Source organism: Schistocerca nitens, chromosome 6 (genome assembly GCF_023898315.1).
Source record: "Schistocerca nitens isolate TAMUIC-IGC-003100 chromosome 6, iqSchNite1.1, whole genome shotgun sequence".
Taxonomy (NCBI): Eukaryota; Metazoa; Arthropoda; class Insecta; order Orthoptera; family Acrididae; genus Schistocerca; species Schistocerca nitens.
Genome location: NC_064619.1, coordinates 577857438 through 577883441, shown reverse-complemented (window position 1 = coordinate 577883441; position 26004 = coordinate 577857438). Strand labels below are relative to the sequence as shown.

The window sequence follows — 26004 nt, the reverse complement described above, 5'->3', positions numbered from 1 at the left end:
GAGATTTAGGAACCAGGTTTTAAATTGTAAGACATTTCCAGGGGCAGATGTGGACTCTGACCACAATCTATTGGTTATGACCTGTAGATTAAAACTGAAGAAACTGCAAAAAGGTGGGAATTTAAGGAGATGGGACCTGGATAAACTGACTAAACCAGAGGTTGTACAGAGTTTCAGGGAGAGCATAAGGGAACAATTGACAGGAATGGGGGAAAGAAATACAGTAGAAGAAGAATGGGTAGCTTTGAGGGATGAAGTAGTGAAGGCAGCAGAGGATCAAGTAGGTAAAAAGACGAGGTCTAGTAGAAATCCTTGGGTAACAGAAGAAATATTGAATTTAATTGATGAAAGGAGAAAATATAAAAATGCAGTAAGTGAAGCAGGCAAAAAGGAATACAAACATCTCAAAAATGAGATCGACAGGAAGTGCCAAATGGCTAAGCAGGGATGGCTAGAGGACAAATGTAAGGATGTAGAGGCTTATCTCACTAGTGGTAAGATAGATACTGCCTACAGGAAAATTAAAGAGACCTTTGGAGATAAGAGAACGACTTGTATGAATATCAAGAGCTCAGATGGAAACCCAGTTCTAAGCAAGGAAGGGAAAGCAGAAAGGTGGAAGGAGTATATAGAGGGTCTATACAAGGGCGATGTACTTGAGGACAATATTATGGAAATGGAAGAGGATGTAGATGAAATGGGAGATACGATACTGCGTGAAGAGTTTGACAGAGCACTGAAAGACCTGAGTCGAAACAAGGCCCCCGGAGTAGACAACATTCCATTGGAACTACTGACGGCCTTGGGAGAGCCAGTCCTGACAAAATTCTACCATCTGGTGAGCAAGATGTATGAAACAGGCGAAATACCCTCAGACTTCAAGAAGAATATAATAATTCCAATCCCAAAGAAAGCAGGTGTTGACAGATGTGAAAATTACCGAACCATCAGTTTAATAAGTCACAGCTGCAAAATACTAACACGAATTCTTTACAGACGAATGGAAAAACTAATAGAAGCCAACCTCGGGGAAGATCAGTTTGGATTCCGTAGAAACACTGGAACACGTGAGGCAATACTGATCTTACGACTTATCTTAGAAGAAAGATTAAGGAAAGGCAAACCTACGTTTCTAGCATTTGTAGACTTAGAGAAAGCTTTTGACAATGTTGACTAGAATACTCTCTTTCAAATTCTAAAGGTGGCAGGGGTAAAATACAGGGAGTGAAAGGCTATTTACAATTTGTACAGAAACCAGATGGCAGTTATAAGAGTCGAGGGACATGAAAGGGAAGCAGTGGTTGGGAAGGGAGTAAGACAGGGTTGTAGCCTCTCCCCGATGTTATTAAATCTGTATATTGAGCAAGCAGTAAAGGAAACAAAAGAAAAATTCGGAGTAGGTATTAAAATCCATGGAGAAGAAATAAAAAGTTTGAGGTTCGCCGATGACATTGTAATTCTGTCAGAGACAGCAAAGGACTTGGAAGAGCAGTTGAATGGAATGGACAGTGTCTTGAAAGGAGGATATAAGATGAACATCAACAAAAGCAAAACGAGGATAATGGAATGTAGTCGAATTAAGTCGGGTGATGCTGAGGGAATTAGATTAGGAAATGAGACACTTAAAGTAGTAAAGGAGTTTTGCTATTTGGGGAGCAAAATAACTGATGATGGTCGAAGTAGAGAGGATATAAAATGTAGACTGGCAATGGCAAGGAAAGCGTTTCTGAAGAAGAGAAATTTGTTAACATTGAGTATAGATTTAAGTGTCAGGAAGTCATTTCTGAAAGTATTTGTATGGAGTGTAGCCATGTATGGAACTGAAACATGGACGATAAATAGTTTGGACAAGAAGAGAATAGAAGCTTTCGAAATGTGGTGCTACAGAAGAAAGCTGAAGATTAGATGGGTAGATCACATAACTAATGAGGAAGTACTGAATAGGATTGGGGAGAAGAGAAGTTTGTGGCACAACTTGACCAGAAGACGGGATCGGTTGGTAGGACATGTTCTGAGGCATCAAGGGATCACCAATTTAGTATTGGAGGGCAGCGTGGAGGGTAAAAATCGTAGAGGGAGACCAAGAGATGAATACACTAAGCAGATTCAGAAGGATGTAGGTTGCAGTAGGTACTGGGAGATGAAGAAGCTTGCACAGGATAGAGTAGCATGGAGAGCTGCATCAAACCAGTCTCAGGACTGAAGACCACAACAACAACAACAGTATAATTCTGAAATTCCATGCTTGTTTCTTATATTTAAGAGGTGTTTCACCAACAGTAACGGGTAGATTTGCACAGTCTATAGCACAGTGGTCATTTCTTTTGAATGACCAGCTACACAGGTCTGTAAGGTGCCAGCCTCTGTTGGTAACACATCGGGAGGGTAGCAAGTTAGAAAGTTACATATTTAGCTTTCTATTTATGCTTTTACAGTTAACTCTTAAGTTAGTAGTACTAGGCTGGACATGATGAGTGCATGCTGAGTATGGATGAAGGAGGAGCTGACCACAGTTTGCAAACAACTGAAGACACTTTTGGCCCCGTCCAGCTATCTTCAGGCTGCTGCCTTGAGGTTTACCAGTAGTGAAGGATCTGGGACATTGCAAGGAAAAAGCCTCAACCATTCGCCCTCCCTGAGCCATACAACAGTTCACCATCATGTTCAATGGGAGTTACACAAGCATGTTCAGAATTTATGGTTATAGAGAAATGGTGGCAGTGACCAACTCTCATCTTGGGATTCAGCTTACCAACTCATTTCCAATAAGGACTGGCAGTATTCCATATGGTCTCAGTGTTTAGAATAACACAGGCAGCATGCATACCTTTGCAAAATGCTACAGGCTCTACAAGCATTACCCTCCAAGCACATGAACAATTAGTCAGTATGAGACCTGTAAGCAAAATAAATGCTGAACTTTTTTTTTACTAAGGGATATCGAGATTTTATGCAGAAATCTAAGTGTTAGTAAAATTTATCAACGCCACCTCTCAGCTGACAAGGAGAATCAACAAGGAAGACATTTACTGTGGATTTCCTGGATTTCTAAGGAAATCTTGCTGATAATTATTTCCTATAAAACTAATTACATTACAAAAAAGTACTCTATAGCACTTCAATCAAGAATTACTGAATAAACTAAATGTTATTTATACTAGAATAATGAGTGACCTAAGTAAAAAAGAATACACATTGTTCATTTGGCAAACAGTTTTCAGTTTCTTTGGTTTGTTTCAAGTTTAATACAGTTACACTAACAACGTCACTGAAGATGACAATGTGGAGCAGTAAGGCAATGTCCATTCCCTTGTTCAACCAGCCATTTGAGCAAATGCTGGAAATACAGAAAATAAGTAACATTCAATCTAAATCAGGATCACAGGACTGTGATTTAAATTAAAGACCTTTTTCTAATGCTTGTACATTTCGTTTGGTGAAAGCAATTCAGCTAAGCCTGCGAGGATAAACTCATTATTTGTGATTTACGTTGAAGAAGAAAATAGTGCATTATTCATTGCCTGTATTAGATTTAGCATCCAAAATATCTATGATTAGAAGCATGGAGTGCAACTGCTAAACAATGGAGAAGCAACATTGTGGATATGAAATTACAAGATTAAATGCCATATACAAAAAATTGTAGATCAGATGTCAGACACAGAAATTTGGAGATCAGATGTCAGATGCAGATTTTTCTCAGAGAGACATCGTTCTGTTCATATAGTTTCATGGTAGCAACCTTTGTACTATTCAAGCTATCTATATTCAACTATTTAAGTCTATCAAGTATATAGGAGATGCCATCACGTTGCTCAATGACTTCATCAAGAACCATTTGTTGTTTTCTTTCATAATAATTATTTATCCTGGATCTTGGCACCTCCATCAGTAGCATCACTACAAAGATTCATAACTGCAAGCTGATTACAACTGGTTGTCACTTATAATGACTGACGAGATGGTGAAATATGGGTTCAATTACTTAATGGTGCAGGATGTCTAGAATAATTCATTAATATTAAACAACATTAATGTCATGATCTGACGCAGACTGTATACTATTTATGATTACACATGGTACATATAGATAGTACAGCCTATCAATGTCAAATACCTTGTACCGACAGAGGCAGTACTCTTCCTGAAGTGCTGTCACGGTAATGTTCTAGCACGGCAGTGTCCAGCACAATCTTGTCTGTCTATCTACAAACAGTATATAAAGAGTACAGTCTATCAATATCAAATGCCTTATACTGACAGAGGCAGTATTCTTCCTGAAGTGTTGTCAGAGTATTGTTCAAGCAGGGCAGTGTCCAGCACAATCTTGTCTGACTAAGAATCTTATCCAAACATGAGAATGCTCTATCTTTAACTTTCACATTTACCAAACATTTTGTGTAAGGAACTTGCATATGCAGCAGCGGGTAAACAAGATGCCATCAACAGTTTCTTCTAGAAAACCCTGGCTTGCACTGAACCAGGTCCTAGAGGAGATACAAAATGCTATCCAGTCACTGCTACACCATTAAGCATAATTTATCTCTTTCTTTCTTTCTTTTTGCCATGTATAGCAGTTTTAAGAAGTTCCGATTTTTCCAATGCAAGATTTTTGTGTTGTGCTAGAAAATTCCAAATCCTAGTATATCTGTTCAAAGCACTTCATTGTTGTGCTCAGATATTACTGGGCAATGCAATTTTTACAGTCACTTAAAAGCTTTTGAAGAATTTTGCTTTAAAATATCCTTATTTCAGTTACAATTTCTAAAAAGTAAACAAAACTGAACAGCATTTGTTACATTTTTCCAAAGCTGTTTCACAGAGGAAGACCGCACTGCAGTTCCTTCTCTAAATCCCCGCACAAACGAAAAAATGGCTGACATCGAAATAAGTGTCCAAGGAATAGAAAAGCAACTGGAATCACTCAACAGAGGAAAGTCCACTGGACCTGATGGGATACCAATTCGATTCTACACAGAGTACGCGAAAGAACTTGCCCCCCTTCTAACAGCCGTGTACCGCAAGTCTCTAGAGGAACGGAGGGTTCCAAATGATTGGAAAAGAGCACAGGTAGTCCCACTCTTCAAGAAGGGTCGTCGAGCAGATGCACAAAACTATAGACCTATATCTCTGACGTCGATCTGTTGTAGAATTTTAGAACATGTTTTTTGCTCGAGTATCATGTCGTTTTTGGAAACCCAGAATCTACTATGTAGGAATCAACATGGATTCCGGAAACAGCGATCGTGTGAGACCCAACTCGCGTTATTTGTTCATGAGACCCAGAAAATATTAGATACAGGCTCCCAGGTAGATGCTATTTTTCTTGACTTCCGGAAGGCGTTCGATACAGTTCCGCACTGTCGCCTGATAAACAAAGTAAGAGCCTACGGAATATCAGACCAGCTGTGTGGCTGGATTGAAGAGGTTTTAGCAAACAGAACACAGCATGTTGTTATCAATGGAGAGACGTCTACAGACGTTAAAGTAACCTCTGGCGTGCCACAGGGGTGTGTTATGGGACCATTGCTTTTCACAATATATATAAATGACCTAGTAGATAGTGTCGGAAGTTCCATGCGGCTTTTCGCGGATGATGCTGTAGTATACAGAGCAGTTGCAGCATTAGAAAATTGTAGCGAAATGCAGGAAGATCTGCAGCGGATAGGCACTTGGTGCAGGGAGTGGCAACTGTCCCTTAACATAGACAAATGTAATGTATTGCGAATACATAGAAAGAAGGATCCTTTATTGTATGATTATATGATAGCGGAACAAACACTGGTAGCAGTTACTTCTGTAAAATATCTGGGAGTATGCGTGCGGAACGATTTGAAGTGGAATGATCATATAAAATTAATTGTTGGTAAGGCGGGTACCAGGTTGAGATTCATTGGGAGAGTGCTTAGAAAATGTAGTCCATCAACAAAGGAGGTGGCTTACAAAACACTCGTTCGCCCTATACTTGAGTATTGCTCATCAGTGTGGGATCCGTACCAGATCGGGGTGACGGAGGAAATAGAGAAGATCCAAAGAAGAGCGGCGCGTTTCATCACAGGATTATTTGGTAACCGTGATAGCGTTACGGAGATGTTTAATAAACTCAAGTGGCAGACTCTGCAAGAGAGGCGCTCTGCATCGTGGTGTAGCTTGCTCGCCAGGTTTTGAGAGGGTGCGTTTCTGGATGAGGTATCGAATATATTGCTTCCCCCTACTTATACCTCCCGAGGAGATCACGAATGTAAAATTAGAGAGATTAGAGCGCGCACGGAGGCTTTCAGACAGTCGTTCTTCCCGCGAACCATACGCGACTGGAACAGGAAAGGGAGGTAATGACAGTGGCACGTAAAGTGCCCTCCGCCACACACCGTTGGGTGGCTTGCGGAGTATAAATGTAGATGTAGATTAGTAAAAGCATGTTGTGGAAAATGAGGTGATATGAATAAATCACCTACAGCAGTGACTCCTATGAAATTAAACCAAGAGCATTTACAAATACAGAGGAACCTTGCTTAACAAGCACCTCCCGCAAAGCACAATTCACATAATGAGCAAAAAAAAAAAAAAAAAAAAAGACTCGCTTAACAAGCGATGTTTCACATAACGAGTGATGGCGATTATTGTGATGTCACCAGCTGTTCGCGCATGGCAGGGGGAAACAAAATGAACATCTTTCATTGTCGGTAACAGCATATGAAGAATGTCTCTAGTATATACCGCAGTCTGGGTTTAGCACTCTTTCTGATACCATCTTAGTGCGCCTTGTGATCACACATTCTTCTGAACTTGTGTTCACACAGTGTTTTTTGTGGGCAAATTTGAATAACCTTTGTAGAAATGTCCCCGAAGATAAAGCCACAAGAAGACAACCACAAGAGAAAGAAAACAATCTTAGAAATTAAATGTAAAATCACTGAAAAATGCAAACATGGTGTGAGCATTGCTGATTTAGCACACACATACAATCTGTCTACATCATCAACTATTTGCACTATCCTCCGGAACAAGGACAAGATAAAGGAGATAGCTGCTTCAAAGGGAGTTACATGAGTGTCTAAACAATGGTTTCATATCCTGTACGATGTCGAAAGGTTGCTCCTTATATGGATAAATGAAAAGCAATTGTACGGCAAGACTACTAATGAGAACATCATTTGTGAGAAGACGAGAATGATTTCCACCACCCCTGTTAAGACAATGCCATGATCATCAGCAGCTGAAGAAGTGTTTCAGGGAAGCCACGGGTGGCTTGAGAAGTTTAAGGAAAGAACTGGCATCCATAGTCTTACGAGGCATGAAAAAGCAGCCAGCTCCAACAAAAAGGCAGCAGAGAACTTCATCTGCAACTTCAAGAGGCTCGTAGATTCAGAGGGTTGCCTACTGCAGCAGGGCCTTAATTGTGATGAGACAGGACTATTCCCGAAAAAGACGCCAAAGTGTACCTTTATAACAGCAGAGGAGAATGCATTGCCCAGTCACAAGCCAATGAAAGACCATATCACACTGCTATCCTGTGCCAATGCATGCGGTGATTTGAAAATCAAACTGCTGCTTGTTTACCATTCAGGAACTTCATGAGCCTTCAAGAAGTGTAAAGTCCAGAAGAGCAGATTAAATGTGATGTGGAGGTCCAACAACAAGGCTTGGGTGACACATGATCTTTTTTGTGATTGCATCAATGAAGTGCTTGGTCCTTCGGTGTACAGATATTTGCTTGAGATGAATCTGCCACTCCATATCTTGCTTGGTATGGAAAACGCTCATTCTTCAAACCTACAAGACCATCTCCTTGAGGAATTTCAACTCATCAAGATCCAATTTCTGCCTCCCAACACCACTCCGTTACTCCAGCCTGTGGACCAGCAGATTATTTCTACACTAAAGCACTCTTGAGCATTGCTTTGAGTTGACTGAAGCTACCAATGTCACTATCAGGGAGTTTTGAAAATATCACTTCAACATCATAGCCTTCGTCAAGATGATCGAAAATGTGTGGTAAGGGGTTATGAAGAAAACTCTCACTTCTGCTTGGAAGAAATTTTGGCTGGAGTGCATTGTTGAATGACACAGAGGCATTTGAGGCAGTACCTGTGGAGCCTGTAGTCAACAAGATTGTGTCTTTGGCCAAGAGCACTGAACTACAAGTGGATAACAATGATATTGAAAGAATTAGTTATATATTGTGAATAACACTCTACATAATACTGCATGTATAATTTTCTTTGAATAAATGGAATGAATAAGATAAAACGTTTAGTACTTTTTCTGCATGGAATGCATTAGCATATATTACATTCATTTATATGGGGCAAATGGTTTCGCTCAACGAGTGTTCTGCACTATGAATAAGAGTTTGGAATGAATTACTCTCGCTATGCGACATTCCACTGTACATTTATTACAATGGTATTTTATTAACTATGTAATGAATGGGGAAATGTGTGGATTAAATTAATGAACTATGAACACTTAAGGTGTATTTAAAGAGCTATACCTTATAAGTAATAGAAACACTTAGCAAACTTACCAACAAAGCCTATGAAGTACAATGCATGATTTGGTTTCCCACCAATCACACCCAACGTCTGGCTGAAGGTAAAACAGAGCTATGAAATGAAAATAAATTGCAACTCAGATTAATGTCTCCAGAGATACGAAACTATCTCTCACTACAACTGATTATTTCAAAACATAATATTTGCAATTTTTTTAAAAAGTGCTGTTAACTGTTTACATGTGAGTTCTCAACTAAAGAAAGTATTAAACTAAAGAAGAGAGAGTTCACCATCTTCAAAGGTGCATTTTTATAAATAATTGTAAACACAAATTTTGGTGATTAAAAATAAATCTAGAAGAAATTTGCCAAGATGATCTCAATTTCTATAGAAAATTTTGCTTGAAAAACATTGACCATGGCTTCAAACATAACAAACAATAACACTGCTACAACTATAATGTTTCTGTGGCTCACTATGAACAAATGATTCAGTCTGTCAAACAGAAATTTTGGACAAGTTTGTTTGCAGGGCCATCCTCTGCAGCAAGAATAGAAATATTTGTTTTGTAAATAAAACTGCCTTTTCCTGCTGCCGATGAATTTATTTATCCCAGACGCATTTTGCCTTTTTCTGGTTCTAAGGCATCATCAGTGGGATCTATTAACGATACAGTATTGTTAGTTTTAGATTATTAAACAGTTCATGTCACAATTTTTTATGTGAAAAAGTAATTACTTACGATTTGCTGATCTTCGTTTCCTCTTATCTGGTCTGGTGATCGCACTACCACTTTCCACTTTATTACTGACATATAAGCACAACTTTGTGTACTGACCTCCTTCGCACTGTTCACCACGTTTCTCCTTCTTTTTCTGGCGTACTATTGTTCTTTTGCCACTCAGTATAACTATTTCATTGTTCACTACTTTTCAGAACATAAATATTGCAACTCCATTACGTGTTTCCTCCGCCTTGGCATGTTTGACTACTTGTTGCCAACCTAATGAAGTATACATTCAAGACTAACTTCTATTCGTGATATTTATACCCTGTGTGTGTATGAGGGAGAGGGGGGGGGGGGTATGGGGGGGGGGGAGGGGGGGGGGGGGGAGGGAGAGAGAGAGAGAGAGAGAGAGAGAGAGAGAGAGAGAGATGAAGAGTTGTTTTGATGTTGTACTAGCTGTTAGCGAGTGGTTGAAAGCCTTGGTGACAGCTGATTTGACTTTTTGTTCCAGTATTCTGTGGAGGGGTTCATGGATAAATGAGTGTAAAGATGTTGGGTGGTATTATTATTATTATTATTATTATTATTATTATTATTATATTGGATAGTATTATTATATTGATCCTCTTTGGGAGTGTTATTCTATTATTTTATCTATTAGTGTAAATAATGAATTGCTTGGCATGTTTACTTGATCATTCAACAGGGTTTTCCTTTGTTATGGTTTTCTGTATGTCGTAATTTTCTTGCAGGGTTAGGTGGTGTTTTTTTATTGTTGATTCTTATTATTTTCCTGTCATCTTAGTGGTTGGTTTGTGGCCATGTTCTCTTAGGTGCTCTGCAAATGTAGAGTGGTTTGTCCCATATTTCCAGACTCTCATGTGTTCTTTATATATGACATCAAATGTTCTACCTGTTTGTCCTATGTGTCTGTCTTCACATGTGTTACACTGTAGTTGATATATACCTGCCTTCTGGTATATGTCTCTGTTTTTTGTCAATTTTGGGGTGTATTTTTGTATAGAATTGTCTGTTGTGTATGCTATGTTTATTCTCTATCTTTCGAAAATGTTGGTGATTTTATAGGTGAGTTTGTGTTTGTATGTCACTGTGTACCATCTTGTGTTTTTCTTTCATCTTTTTCTGATAATCTTGTGTTGTTGTTATGGGACTGCGTGTCCGTGTTTGGTTCTGTTGCGGTGTTGTCTATGGTTTGGTGCTTTGTGCTTTTATTTTACTTTTAATTTTGTTGTTTAGCTTTGTGACTATATCATTATCATAACCATTATTTTGTGGTGTCTACATTATTATGCCCAGTTCCTTTTGGTAGCTTTCTTTGGTGAGTGGCACTGTGTTGAGTCTATGGAATATATGTCGAAGTGCTGCTTGCTTTTGTGTGTGGATGGTTTGAGGATTGGGGAATGATAATGTCCATTGCTGTGGGTTTACGGTAACTTTCAAACATATGCTTATTGTTTTGTTTTTTGATTGTTATATCCAGAAAGTTAATTTGGTTGTTCTGTTCTCTCTGAATTGTGAATTTTATATTTTTATGTATCTTGTTGATGTCATTATGCAGTTTTTCAATTTTTGTTTGTGGTTCATCTATTAAGCAAAGGATGTCATCCGTATAACTGAACCAATGTAATACGTTGTATTCCTTTCCTACTATTTTTGTGAAAATGATCTGTTCAATGTGGTTTACAAAAGTATTTGCGAAGGCTCCTGAAACTGGGGACCCCATTGGTAATCCATCTTCTTGTAAATAAAATTAATTATTGAATTGGAAGTACTTTTGTTCTATTATGAGCTTCATTAATGTGCATATTTCCTTAATCTGTTCATCGGGGAGTTGACTATAAGTTTTCAGGTTCTTATCTATGATTTCTATTGTTTCTGGTGCTGGTATGTTGGAATACATGCTTTTTATATCAAATGAGAGGAGTGTTGCTGTGTCTGGGATTTTTATATCTTTTATTTGTTGTATAAGCTGTGTAGTGTTTTTAATGGTTCTGTCTTCTTGTACTTTGAAATTTTCAGACAGTAATTTTAACATGTATCCCGCAAGCTTGTAAGTGGAGGATTTTCTGAAAGCCAGTATGGCCTCACAGGAACATTTGGGTTGTGGATTTTTGGTTGGCTTTGGAGGACAGTTGCAGTGGGACTGATCTGTAACAAGTTTCTTTTCTCTGTGTTATCCAGTACGATGTAAGTATTTTTCAGAGTGTTTTTTACTTTTGTCTGGAATCTGTTTGCTGGGTCTGATTTTAATTTTGTAATGTTATTTTGTAAAAAGAATTCTTGTATTTTTTCAATGTATTGTTCTTTGTCTATCAGTACTACTGTGTTCCCCTTGCCTGTCTTTGGAATGATTACATTTTCATTTTGAAGTTTTCTCCTAAGTTTTCTGAGTGTTGTAGATTCTGTACTTTTGTTGTTGTGTTTTTATACTGCTTATTATATTCTGGATTTCTGTTTTTACTAGTTCTCTATTTAGTCCAATGTTGACACTGCTATTTTCATTCCTATCTTCCTTGTCAAAACACTTTCTGCTTCTATAACTAGATTTTCTAAGAAATCTTTACATTGTATTTTAATCCTTTCTCCAGCAGCTGTCTTCCTTTACTGTTTGACTGTGTGTCAGTAAGGTTCACTAATCTTGGGTAGAATTTGTGTGAGAACATGACCTCAAACCAACCACTAGTGGAGGTGATATGAAAGTAATTAGAATCAACAATAAAAGGTGATATGAAAGTAATTAGAATCAACAATAAAAAACACGTCCTAACCCTGTAAGATAATTACCATATATAGAAAACCAAAGCAGAAAGGAAAACCCTGTTGAATGATTAAGTACACATGCCAAGCAATTCATTATTTACACTAATAGATAAAATAATAGAATAACACTCCCAAAGAGGATCAATATAATAATAATACCACCCAACATCTTTACACTCATTTATCCATGAACCCCTCCACAGAATATTGAAACAAAAAGTCAGATCATCTCTCGCTAACAGCTAGTACAACATCATACAATTCAATCCACCAACCCCCCCCCCCCCCCCCCCCCACAAAAAAAAAAAAAGAAATACCACTCCTCTCTCTCTCATGCATACACAAAGTATAAATGTCATAGTCTTGAACACATACTTTGTTAGTTTGGGAACAAGTAGGTAAATATTCCAAAGCAGAGGAAACATGTAATAGAGTTGCAATATTTATGTTGTGGAAAACAGTGTCCAACAAAATAGTTATATTGAGTGGCAAAAGAACTATAGTACACCACAAAAAGGAGAAAGATGGTGGACAGTGTGAAGAAGGTCAGAGCACAAAGTTGTGCTTATATGTCAGTAATAAAGTGGTAGTGCGACCTCCAGATCAGATGATTGGAAACGAAGATCAGCAAATCATAAGTAATTACATTTTACATAAAAAATTGTGACATGAACTGTTTAATAATCTAAAATTAACAGTACTATATAGTTATAGACCCCACTGATGATGCCTTAGAACCATAAAAAGGCGAAACGTGCCTAGGATAAATAAATTAAGTGGCAGCAGGAAAAGGCAGTTTTATTTACAAAATTAGTATTGGAAATTTTGAATGATCAAATCCTGCTTAGTTACTATTTTCTCCCAGTATTATCATTATACAATTAGAACACATTCTCTGTTTTCGGGTGACACACACATACTCTTTTGGTTACTTTGGTTATGTTTCTATATATGCATTTTTCTTCTTCAAGTCATTATATGAGGTGGGATATTGGGTAAATGGTATACCAGAATCATTTTCTCCTTTTCCAATTTAATTTCCAGATGGCATCCAGGAAGGACAATTGTCTGTACTTCTCTGTATAGACATAAATTTTTGTAATTGTATCCTAGTGATCGTTACATGATATATAAGTTGGAGGAAGTTATACATTTTTTGATTCATATTATAATATGGTCTCTTGAAATTTTGAGAATGAGGCTCTGTGGGATGCAGAGCACCTTTTTTGTCGCATACCCTGTCAGAGCTAGTTGAACATTTCCATTACATTCACATGATAAGTAAACATTCCCTGTGGTAAGGTGAAAGTCCTGCCCCCCCCCCCCCCCCCCCTCCCCGCTCTCTATCATTAACCCAGCTTTGGCAAATATTCCAAACACATGAACAATACTCAAGACCTGAAAGAACAAGAATTTTGTAAAAGCCATTTGAGGGTGGATCACATGTACTTGGGATTTTTCCAATAAAACTCAGCAAGTTGTCTGCATTTCTCACAGCTAGATTTAACTCATCATTCACTCATAAATTGTTCCAGAAAGATACTCCTACATACTTGACAACTGTGACTGATTCCAGCCAGGGTCTTTTCACCTCTGCATGCACATTACATTTCATGAGTACAGGGTCAGTTAACAGTTTTTGGCTGTGCGCTGATACTAACGAACTTCAACTCTTTCTGCCTTTGGCAACAATGTCTAACAGAATGTGCTCTCTACTTGTAATGGCATCATCAGCAGACTGTCAGAGAGAGCTAAAATTGTTGCCCTCCATGTCATTTTTTACATTATGAGCAGTAAAAATCTTAACACACTTTCTTGAGGTACATGGAAGCCATTTTTCCTTTTGACAATGTCTCTGCATGAAGAACAGTGTACCACATCTATTTCAGGTAACTACTGTGCTCTTCTGATTTATGTATGTGTATATGAGTTTTTGAGACTGATAATCAGTTGTAAAAGGGATGTAATAAGAAAGTTCAAAGGTATGAGCAGAAAACTGTGGTCTACTGCCAAGATTATCAGCCAACTGGCAGTAGATTTAAGTTATGAAACATCAGTCAATTCAGTTAAAAGTGGAGTAAAAAATAATTTTCATCATCTGTTTCTCACTCCGACAGAGATTATCTCTAACAATGTAAAAGCAATCTAAATTATGTGAGACTATAATTAGCTTCTTTTTCCAATAATTTTAATCCATAGCAGAAACTTCTGTGAAAGTAACAGTTCTTCACCTGATCCACATTATCCTCCTCACTGTTGTACCTCACAGCTTACATATGCAATTGAGTGGTAAACTGTCATTCCAAAAATTGAATTTAATGTAGATAGCTTTTCCCCCATTATTTATCAGAAAACAGTATTCATTCAATGAAATAAAAATGACACTAAAAGTGAGCTCTCTTTTGGAAAACATTACAACAACATATTTGCCAGTGGAACTATTACTCACTTTAAGGCTTTCGACATATACTGGGTTTATTTCACTTAAGCCCAGTCTAAGTGGGATAACAAGCAGCAGAGGTTTCCACACATATGATGACCTGCATGAACCAGCACCTTTACCACTGCGGGGTCGTACATTGATGAATTCTTCACTTGGATCTTTATTGCAGCATAATCGTCCTGTGGTAAACAAATGAAACAAAAATTAAATCAGGAACTGACAGCAAAAGGAAGGTCCACACAGATAATTAAGATGCTATGTGAGCTGCTGACAAATTTATGCTACATTATGAAAAAAAGTTGTTATTACAAGTATCCCCTGCTCCCTACACATATACAGCACAGGAAGAATGGTTGCTTGAATGCTTCTATGCACACTGTAATTAGTCTAACCTCATACTCATAATCCTGCCAGCATTGGTCCTGCAGAGCACACAATATCCCTCCACTAGCATCATTCCAGAACATTGCTGTCAGAAAGGACAAAAAATGGCCAGTCAACAATATTATTCCCATGGATCCTCCAAATACTTCCTCTTGTTCAAAGTATTTATTTGACCAAGCAACATGAATATTCATTTCATTTTACTTCTTGTTATTAGTGGCACATGCATAGGCCACATCACTACTGCACGCTGTAGCAGCAACTTAAATCAGCCCTGTAAATTTCTACAGTCTTGACAAACATAAAATCATTAGCAACATTGTATTATTGTGGCAGGTAAACTCAGCAAAATTTTCATAACTCTCATGATAAACCATCATCCAATATCCTTCCAAGTGGATACAAGAGTAGTCTTTATGCTGATCCACCCAGAAAGATATCAATTAGGATTTTCTGTCATCTTGTGTGCAACACTGGCTTCTTATAGCAAACAGGCTATTGTGATTAAAAGTATCATCATCATCATCATCATCATCATCATTTAAGACTGATTATGCCTTTCAGCGTTCAGTCTGGAGCATAGGCATTAAAAATATGTTTATGAAAATAGCCATGTACAAATCAGTCTTTAAAAAATAATTAACATCCTTATACGCGTGCTGCCTGTTCTTTTGGACATGTCCAAGATCAACTGTACAAGAAAGACCAGGTCCAAAAGAACAGACACCACACATATAAATATATTCATCTCATCGGTGCAATTAATGATCGTTCAGTGCAGATGTAATCTTCGGTTGGCCGGGATGGCCGAGCGGTTCTAGGCACTACAGTCTGGAACTGCACGACCGCTACGGTCGCAGGTTCGAATCCTGCCTTGGGCATGGATGTGTGTAATGTCCTTAGGTTAGTTAGGTTTAAGTAGTTCTAAGTTCTAGGGGACTGATGACCTCAGAAGTTAAGTCCCATAGTGCTCAGAGCCATTTTTGTAATCTTCGTCTGACCTCTTGCGGGATTCAGCATGAGGCTGTGCGCAATGAGTGTAATGGACAGGGGACACAACATATGTAGTATGAGACAAGTTGGGCAATTGGGTTGGATGTGAAGCGTACTCGGATAGGCGAAGAGGTTATGGCAACCACTCGGGTAAAATGGGGCTCTGGATTTGAGTCCCAATCTGGCAAAAATTTTCACTTGTCACCACTGAATTCACTTCAGTGCCTGAATGCAGCTAGGTCGATATTTCAATTTTGTCATCAAACATCCTTACTGCTACACAGCGATCAGTTTCTAATATTTTTGGGCTAGACACCTATCTCATTTTGGTTTCCTCATTCAAAATACTGCCTATTTAATTGCTCTGGACATGCTGGATAACAAATATTGTACAATGGCTGGGATTTAAACCCGGGTCTCCTGCTTGGTACAAATTTTCTTTCATCGCTTCATTCTGCATATATACATCATAGCTGCCTGAGACTTGAAAAGATCTCCGGAGCCACACAGTTGCATTTGATTCAAGCACTGGGCCTGGGTTTCAGGTAGGCTCCCCCATTTCATTTGATGATGAGATACTATTCCAATACAGTTGGAGAACCTCTGCAACACCGTTTGACTTTAGGGGAAATACCATGTGGGTTGAGACACGACTGGGAACATGGAATTGAGGAGGGAGATGTCCTAGTGTAGTCCATGCAGTTATGCATGTCACTGTGCCAGAGTGGCATAGTGACTATCACATCTGCCTACTTAGCAGGAGATCCAGGTTCAAATCCCGGCCTTGGTACAAATTTTCATTACTCACTTCAGTCTACATATATAAATTGTAAAAAGAGGTTGGTCAAAAAGAGCACCACAAGACATAAAGCAAAACTTTGGTGCAGACGTTCTATGTGTAAAGGTGCAAGCTCACTCTAGTGCACAAGGTATTGATTCTCAGCCTTAATGATGATCATTCCCAAGCCCTGCAGTCATATACCCCCATTTTGCTGCACAAAAACCGCAGGATGAGTCTTGTCTGGCAACATGTACATCAGCCAGGCAAGGTATAAGACACTGACAAGCTCATACTTTTCTTTCACATAGACCCAGAACAACTGTTACCTCAATGAGTTAAATTGTCTCCATGGCCTAAGCCTGTGCACCCTTGGACATGAATGTACCTAAACATTACTGGCCACTTTTGTGAATGAAAACAGTCTACGTTGCAAAACCTTTTTATTAATTACAATTATGCATTTTGCCCATGTAAGACATCATCAAATTATGTAAATGTGTAATAAGATAAGCTTCAGTCATCAATTGGCACTGAAGGGCATTAACTGAGAATGAGAAGTGTCTGGATATAATATACAGTTGTCAAATGTCTTATTAGATATGTAAAGGACCTTGCATGTGGTAAGCACCAAGGTGGTGCTGAGCAGTCTCAGCACCACCATGCTGAGCTTGCATTACTCTACGACCATATTTGATGACCGTATATTATATCCGTAAGTTTCATATTCAGTTAATGCTCTTCAGCGGCAATTGATGGATGAAGCTTGTATTATTATATGGTTACATAATTTGATGGTGCCTTACAAGGGCAAAAACATAATTATTATTAATAATAATTAATTATTATTAATAAAAACAGTTTTGCAACTGAGACTGTTTACACTGAAAAATATTCATAACCAGTTGTTGCATCAGACAGTAAAAATGGAGTGGAACCAATATTATCACTGCTCGCTTCCTTGGACCCATGTGATCTACATCTACATCTACATCCATACTCTGCAAGCCACCTGATGGTGTGTGGTGGAGGGTACTTTGAGTACCTCTATCGGTTCTCCCTTCTATTCCAGTCTCTTACTGTTCGTAGAAAGAAAGATTGTCGGTATCCCTCTGTGTGGGCTCTAATCTCTCTTAGATTTTATCCTCATGGTCTCTTCGCGAGATATACGTAGCAGGGAGCAATATACTGCTTGACTCCTCGGTGAAGGTATGTTCTCTAAACTTCCACAAAAGCCCGTACCGAGCTACCTCCGTCTCTCTTGCAGAGTCTTCCACTGGAGTTTATCTATCATCTCCGTAATGCTTTCGCGACTACTAAATGATCCTGTAACGAAGGGCACTGCTCTCCATTGGATCTTCTCTCTCTCTTCTACAAACCCTATCTGGTACAGATCCCACACTGGTGAGCAGTATTCAAGCAGTGGGCGAACAAGTGTACCGTAACCTACTTCCTTTGTTTTCAGACTGCATTTCCTTAGGATTCTTCCAATGAATCTCAGTCTGGCATCTGCTTTACTGGCGATTAATTTTATATGGTCATTCCATTTTAAACCACTCCTAATGCCTACTCCCAGGTAATTTATGGAATTAAGTGCTTCCAGTTGCTGACCTGCTATATTGTAGCTAAATGATAAGGGATCTTTCTTTGTATCTATTCGCAGCACATTACAATTGTCTACATTGAGATTCAATTGCCATTCCCTGCACCATGCGTCAATTCACTGCAGATCCTCCTGCATTTCAGTACAATTTTCCATTGTTACAACCTCTCGATATACCAAGGCATCATCCGCAAAAAGAATCAGTGAACTTCCGATGTTATCCACAAGGTCATTTATACACTACTTGCCATTAAAATTGCTACACCACAAAGATGACGTGCTACAGATGCGAAATTTAACCGGCAGGAAGAAGATGCTGTGATATGCAAATGATTAGCTTTTCAGAGCATTCACACAAGGTTGGCACCAGTGGCGACACATACAACGTGCTGACATGAGGAAAGTTTCCAACCGATATCCCATACACAAACAGCAGTTGACCGGCGTTGCCTCGTGCAACGTTGTTGTGATGTGTACCATCATGTTTCCGACTTTGATAAAGGTCGGATTGTAGCCTATGGCAATTACGGTTTATCATATCGTGACATTGCTACTCGCGTTGGTTGAGGTCCAACGACTGTTAGCAGAATATGGAATCGGTGGGTTCAGGAGGGTAATACGGAATGCCGTGCTGGATCCCAACGGCCTCATATCACTAGCAGTCGAGATGACACGCATCTTATCCACATGGCTGTAACGGATTGTGCAGCCACGTCTCAATCCCTGAGTCAACAGATGGGGACGTTTGCAAGACGACAACCATCTGCACGAACAGTTCGATGACGTTTGCAGCAGCATGGACTATCAGCTCGGAGACCATGGCTCTGGTTACCCTTGACGCTGCATCACAGACAGGAGCACCTGCGATGATGTACTCAACGATGAACCTGGGTGAACGAATGGCAAAACGTCATTTTTTTTTCGGATGAATCCAGGTTATGTTTACAGCATCATGATGGTCGCATCCGTGTTTGGCGACATCACGGTGAACGCACATTGGAAGCATGTATTCGTCATCGCCATACTGGCGTATCACCCGGCGTGATGTTATGGGGTGCCATTGGTTACACGTCTCGGTCACCTCTTGTTCGCATTGACAGCACTTTGAACAGCGGACGTTACATTTCAGATGTGTTACGACCCGTGGATCTACCCTTCATTCGATCCCTGCAAAACTCTACATTTCACCAGGATAATGCACGACCCCATGTTGCAGGTCCTGTACGGGCCTTTCTGGATACAGAAAATGTTCGACTGCTGCCCTGGCCAGCACATTCTCCAGATCTCTCACCAATTGAAAACGTCTGGTCAATGGTGGCCGAGCAACTGGCTTGTCACAATACGCCAGTCACTACTCGTGATGAACTGTGGTATTGTGTTGAAGCTGCATGGGCAGCTGTACCTGTACACGCCATCCAAGCTCTGTTTGACTCAATGCTCAGGCGTATCACGGCCGTTATTATGGCCAGAGGTGGTTGTTCTGGGTACTGATTTCACAGGATCTATGCACCCCAAATGCGTGAAAATGTAATCACATGTCAGTTCTAGTATAATATATTTGTCCAATGAATACCCGTTTATCATCTACATTTCTTCTTGGTGTAGCAATTTTAATGGCCAGTAGTGTATATATTGTGAATAGCAACGGTCCTACGACACTTCCCTGCGGCACACCTGAAATCACTTTTACTTTGGAAGACTACTCTCCATTGAGAGAATGAGGTGGTTGTGATGTCTGGTTTTATTTGCGTGCTAGTTTTCAATGAGGAAACTCTCAACGCATGATATAAGATTCTAGTCATTGAAAGCCTCCATCAGACCATAGTAACAAGATTAATGACTCAGAATTCCAGACTAAAATGTAATGGTGCGACATAATAAATGGGCTAGGCATTCAAACAGTAAACACCCAAAACAACTGGCAAAATATTAAAAAAATTCACCCTAACTTGATTCTTTAGTACCTGCTGCAGCACAACAGTGAAGTGCAAGAACCTAACCAAAATAACACAGAGCCACCAGGCCAGACTGCTTTTACACCCTATTTGGAGCATGCTGTTTTGAAAAATCGTGTCACATGGATTAAGCCTCTAGCTCGAAGCAGCACATAAATCTGAGTCCAGAATAGCCCTGACACTCATCTGTGTTTTCCAAACTGTTGTTCTGTGCAGCAGTGGGTCTCAAACTTTTTTGGCACGGAACCCTTTCGAAATACTTTATGGAACCCTGAAATAAGCAAAACCTGGTTTTATGTCCTTTCTTTAACTATAATCATTTAATGAAAACCATACAAAATTAAGCGCATTATATACTACTGACTTCTACAACAATGTACAAAACAACACACAATAATACAATAAATGAGCCTGAGAGGAAAATTGTGGAAATTCATCATGAACACTACACTAAAACTCATCAAGTGACATTGTTTTGAACAATGATTCATGCTTGAATCTGATGTCATTTCTAAAAAGGATTCACTGGTTCTGTTTGAAGTATTGTCTGGCTTCTGCAAATTTGGCACAAAAGGATTCTGAAGCCATAAATTCATTTTCAGTTTTGTATGCTGCTCTTCAGGAAAATACATCTCAAAATATGCATACATATTATGGAGACATTGACCAATTCTTCAAATACATTGACAGAAAAAACATCGCAACACCTAGAAGGCATTGTGTGACATAAACAAAAGTTGGTACGCATGTTACTGCATCTGAAAGATGATGTCTATTCAAATTGCACACCAACTGCATAAGAGTGGTGCTAGTAGTGCCACTATGAGGATGCAAATCAGGTTTGCTTTGAATACACATTGTAATGGTTGTGAGCATTAGTTATCTTTGAGATTGGACATATTGAGTTGATGTTAGTCAAGAATGCCTTTAAATAAAGATGCCGTTATCAAAACCTCACTGATGTTGAATGAGGTCGCGTATAGGGCTATGGGATGCAGGGTGGTCCTTCTGTGATATTGCAGAAAGACTTGGCTGGAATCAGCCACTGCACACAACTGCTGGCACCGGTATTCATGAGAACGTGCAGCCACAAATGACTGGGCTCCAGACGGCCACATGGCGCTACTGAGAGGGAAGACCAGAGCCTTCAGTGTATGGCTCTGGCGCATCATACTGCACCTGTAGCAGCAATTTGAGCAACAATTAGCGCCACAATGACACAACAAACTGTCACAAATAGTGCCTTCAAATACAGCTCTGAGCCAGACGCTCAGTAGTGTGCAATTCTACTGACCCCAAACAACCACCATTTTCAACTTCAGTGGTGTCAAGCGAGAGCTCATTGGAGGGCTGGGTGGAGGTCCGTTGTGTTTTATAATGATAACTGGTTCTGCCTCGGTGCCAGTGATGGCCATGTGTTGGTTAGGAGGAGGCCAGTTGAGGGCCTGCAACCAACCTATCGGCAAGCTAGACACATTAGACCTTTACCTGGCTTTATGGTCTGTGGTGCGATTTTGTCTTGGCAATAGGAACACACTCATGGTTACCAAACACATGATCACTCTCATGGTTACCCCACACACCCTGATTGCAAAATTGTACATCAATCTGGTGGTTCGATATGTTGTGCTGGCATTCATGAACAGCATTCCAGGTAATGTTTCCAACACAATAATGCTCACCCACATACCACTGTTGTAACCCAACTGCTCTACAGAGTGTCGACATGTTGCCTCAGCCTGCTCAATCACCAGATCCTGTCTCCAATTGAGCACATATGGGACACCATCAGAGAACACCTACGTCATCCACAAACAGCATTAACCATCCGCATATTGACCGATCAAATGCAACAGGCATGGAACTCCGTCACACAAACTGACAATCAGCACCTGAACAACACAATGCACTCGTTTCCATGCTTGCATTCAACATTCTGGCTATTACACCAGTTATTAATGTACCAGCATTTCACATTTGCGGTGACTTATCTCACACTTACATTAAGCTGTGATCTTAAATAGGTTACCTAGACAAATATGTTCCTGGAATTTCATTTCTCTCCATTAATAATTTTTTTGGTGCAGTGATTTTTTGTCCATCATTGTATTTCATTTGGTAATCCTGCTGCCTCACGAACAAACACATTCAGTATTAAAAAGCTTTCTAGTTTTCTCTTGGCAACACAAATAATCCAAAATTCTAATTGTTTTTAAGGTGGTTTTTTTCTTATTAGTACTGAAAAATGTTCTGTTTTCCTTGTAAATATAGATTTAATTCATTAATTTTTCCCAAATGTATCTCCTGAAAAAGATAACCTGAACAACCAAGTTACTTCACTCACATGATCTTTTAATTTAAAAGAAGAGTCAGTCATAAAACCTTATAATAATTCAGCTCTTAGTTCAAATAACATCTTACCCAACGATAACCATTTAACATCTGTTTGGAGCAGTAGAGTTTCATGGCTGCTCCTGTAATCTACACATAACATTGAAAATAGTCAGCACTGAAGAGGGCGCGATTTAACATAATTGATTATTTTTACTGCTTCATCAAGAACTAATTTTAGATTTTGCACCATCATCTTTATCATGAGTGCTTGTCTATGCAGGATACAATGGCTGCAATTGCAGTTAGGCACTTTACTTTTTATTAGTGATACTGCTCCTGTTGTTTCACCACTCACTGCCTTGGTCCTGTCTGTACAAATATTGATATAATCATTCACGTCACGATGGTATATTTTTTAAAAAAATTGCTAATCATGATAAAAATTTCTTTTCCAATAGTGTTGATTGGCTGTGATGCACAATAAGCAAGTCTTCTTTGAGTGAATATCTATATGGCTGTCCAGTAGTCCAGCAACATCAGTCAACTCAACCATTTGCAAGACAAATTTGTTGTGTTGAAAGTGACCAATTAGTTATTGTTTGCTATAGTCTTTAAGATCATTAATTCAACATGGAACAGTGTCATTCGAAAGGGACACTGTAGAAAGATGCTCTGTGGATTTTTCATTGAGCATACATTGCATTATGTCTGCCACATGATTTTATTGAATTCTCAGTATACACATTGTCATACAGAATTCTATGAGATGTACAGGGCGATTGTAATTGAAATTAAGCTTTCAAAACACTGTAGAAATAACACCACTGGTCACAATGATGTCAAATTGCAGCGGAATATTTTTGGAGAAGGGGGAAAATATATAGCAGAAGCGAAAAAAATAGTGTGAAAATTGATCAATAGATGGCACTGTATGCGTCAGAATACGTAAATGAAAACACCTGTCATGTGCATGACCCATTAAAGTTGGTATAAACACAGGGGATACACTGCTTTTCCTCCTTTCATGTTTGCAACGTTCACCATGACTGCCTCGATGCAGGATCATGATCTGCTTGTAAAGCTGAATTACAAGAATGATGATTGTGCACATGTCGCTCTGCAGTTCCAGACACTGAATGGTTTAAAAAAGGGCATTGGTCCAATGACTGCCGTGAGGTCTGGAGAAAATGATTCGGAAATTCGAAATGACGGGTTCTTTTGGTGTGCCAACCTGGTAAAGGGAGGAAACGAATTGATTCGACATCAGTGGAAGCAGTGGCTACAGCAATGCAGGAAGAGACGAGTGGTGGTGTGCAAACATGTAGTGCACAGAGAATTGCCCAAACAATGGACATACCCATGAGCGTGGCGCGTAAAATCCTGCGAAACATCCTTCTTTGCTATCCATTCAAAATTACCCATCTGCACGAGTTGCTTCCTGTTGACCTGCCAGCAAGAGAGACCTTTGCTTTAGAATTTCTTGCTTGCATGAAAGTGGACAATGATTGGCCCTGGAAGATTATGTGGACAGACGAAGCCCACTTCCATCTGACAGGATATGTCAATACACAGAATTGTTGAATGTGGGCAAATCAACCAGTAACACTTCATCCTGAAAAGGTCACTGTGTGGTGCGGGTTTACAGCATCATTTATCATAGGGCCATATTTTTTCAAACAGACAGGTGCTTCCAGTCCTGTTCCCTGTACCGTCACTGGTAAGCTCGATGAGTGTCTTTTGCACAACCACGTCAACTCTCCAACAGTGTGCATGTGTGGATGGGATCATTTTTATGCAAGATGACGCACCTCTGCACATTGCATATCCAGTTAAGCAGCTGCTGAAGCGCCATTTCAGAACTGCTAGAATTATCAGCTGCCATTTCCCTAGAGCCTGGCTGTCTCAATGACCTGATCTTAATCCATGTGACTTCTGGTTGTGGGGCAATCTGAAAGATGATGAGTTCAGTGTTCCAATCGCAAACTTAGCTGCAACGAAGGCACGCATTGCGCAACACATTCTGAATGTGACCCTGGAAACACTTTGATCAGTTGTGGAACATACTGTTTCTCGATGTCAACTTGTTGCAGAAAACTGTGGACAGCATATTGGACATGTTTTGCACCAGTCACTCAGAAATTAATAATCCGATTTGATTTTGATTTATGCTTTTTATGTGGTTTTTGGCCTCAGGACAATTAAAAAACCGATTTTTCCCATCCGAAGTGATATGACCTCGTCGTGGATGGGCTTACGTAACTAACAGTATCACACATGTACACCCATGCATACTGAGTAGTACAGTTTGCTTAGCATCAAACATACACCTTAGCCATTGTTGTGTGATTATTTGTCATTTGTAGCCGACCACTATTAAATTATGATAGTTACAGTGCCATCTATTGCTACATTTTGTAACTATTTATTTTTCTTCTGCCATACATTTTCCCCGTTCTCCAATAATATTACGTTGCAATTTGATGTCATTCTGACCAGTGGTGTTATTTCTACAGCTGTTTGAAAGTTTAATTTTAATTATAATTAGCCTGTACTATTACTAAAAATGTAGTAAAATATGTGAAAGCTCTCACGATTATGAGGACTACTTCATGTAATTTAATCTGTAACACAGGAACTTGAAGAAGTGTTGATTTAGACTCTGAGATATAATCAGGCGGCTCAAATAGAGAATTACCAGCAAATGACTGAGAGATGAGTTTAAAAGTTAAAGTCACAATATGTTACAAATATATATGTAACAAATATACATAATTCAGATTGATGCTGTAATACATAGTAATAACTGAAGGGAAAAGAATGAATCTTATAGATGTTGTTTATTTCTGCACACTGTGTCTACAAACAGGTCCACATAGGATTTGTTAAACACCACACTTTGTGTTGTTAAAGTTTGAGGATTGTTTGATACATTATTTAATTGAAACAAAATGATCTGGAAAGATAGATACACTAAAATTTAAAGCAAACAAAAGCTTACTAATTTAACAAAAGATTCACACAAAATTGAAAATTAACTCATGCACAAATATCTATAAAAACCTCGAACAGGGCTGCTGAGATTAGCACTTAGAGACAGAGAGTACTGGAGAGAACACTACTTTTACCACAGCAAATATATTGGATGGCATGTTGTATGACTGGGATATTGTCAGATCCTTTTGCACAATCAGCATGAAAATTGAGCACAAGTTGTACAAAACAAACGATCAGTGGTTTTCCCATGGCCAGATAGTGGGCATGGAACACACCACCTTCAAAGTCATACAGATAGTATGCTTTTCATGTAGTGGGTACCCAACACATGGGACACACGACCTTCAAAGTCATGCATACAATTTGCTTTTCACGTGAACCATGTCAAGGATTGTTGGTGAATATCATGATGAGCCACAAATACTTTTAAAATGCTTTACTTTGGTTACTTCAAATCAGGAAGAACAACCACTATCAGAGTCAAATGCTATGGGCAACAACACATTGATTGCAATAC

At 39.1% G+C, this 26004-nt stretch overlaps 1 protein-coding gene across 1 annotated transcript in view; it reads right to left on the bottom strand.

Annotated features, from left to right (window-relative positions):
- LOC126262823 (cysteine protease ATG4B) overlaps positions 1-26004 on the bottom strand; it is a 91260-nt gene that overhangs the window by 30254 nt on the left and 35002 nt on the right. The window contains exons 6-7 of the mRNA XM_049959671.1: positions 14453-14625; positions 8528-8606 (exon numbers count right to left, since the gene is read on the bottom strand). Coding sequence (XP_049815628.1) covers positions 8528-8606; positions 14453-14625 — 252 coding nt within the window. The remainder of the gene's footprint in view (positions 1-8527; positions 8607-14452; positions 14626-26004) is intronic.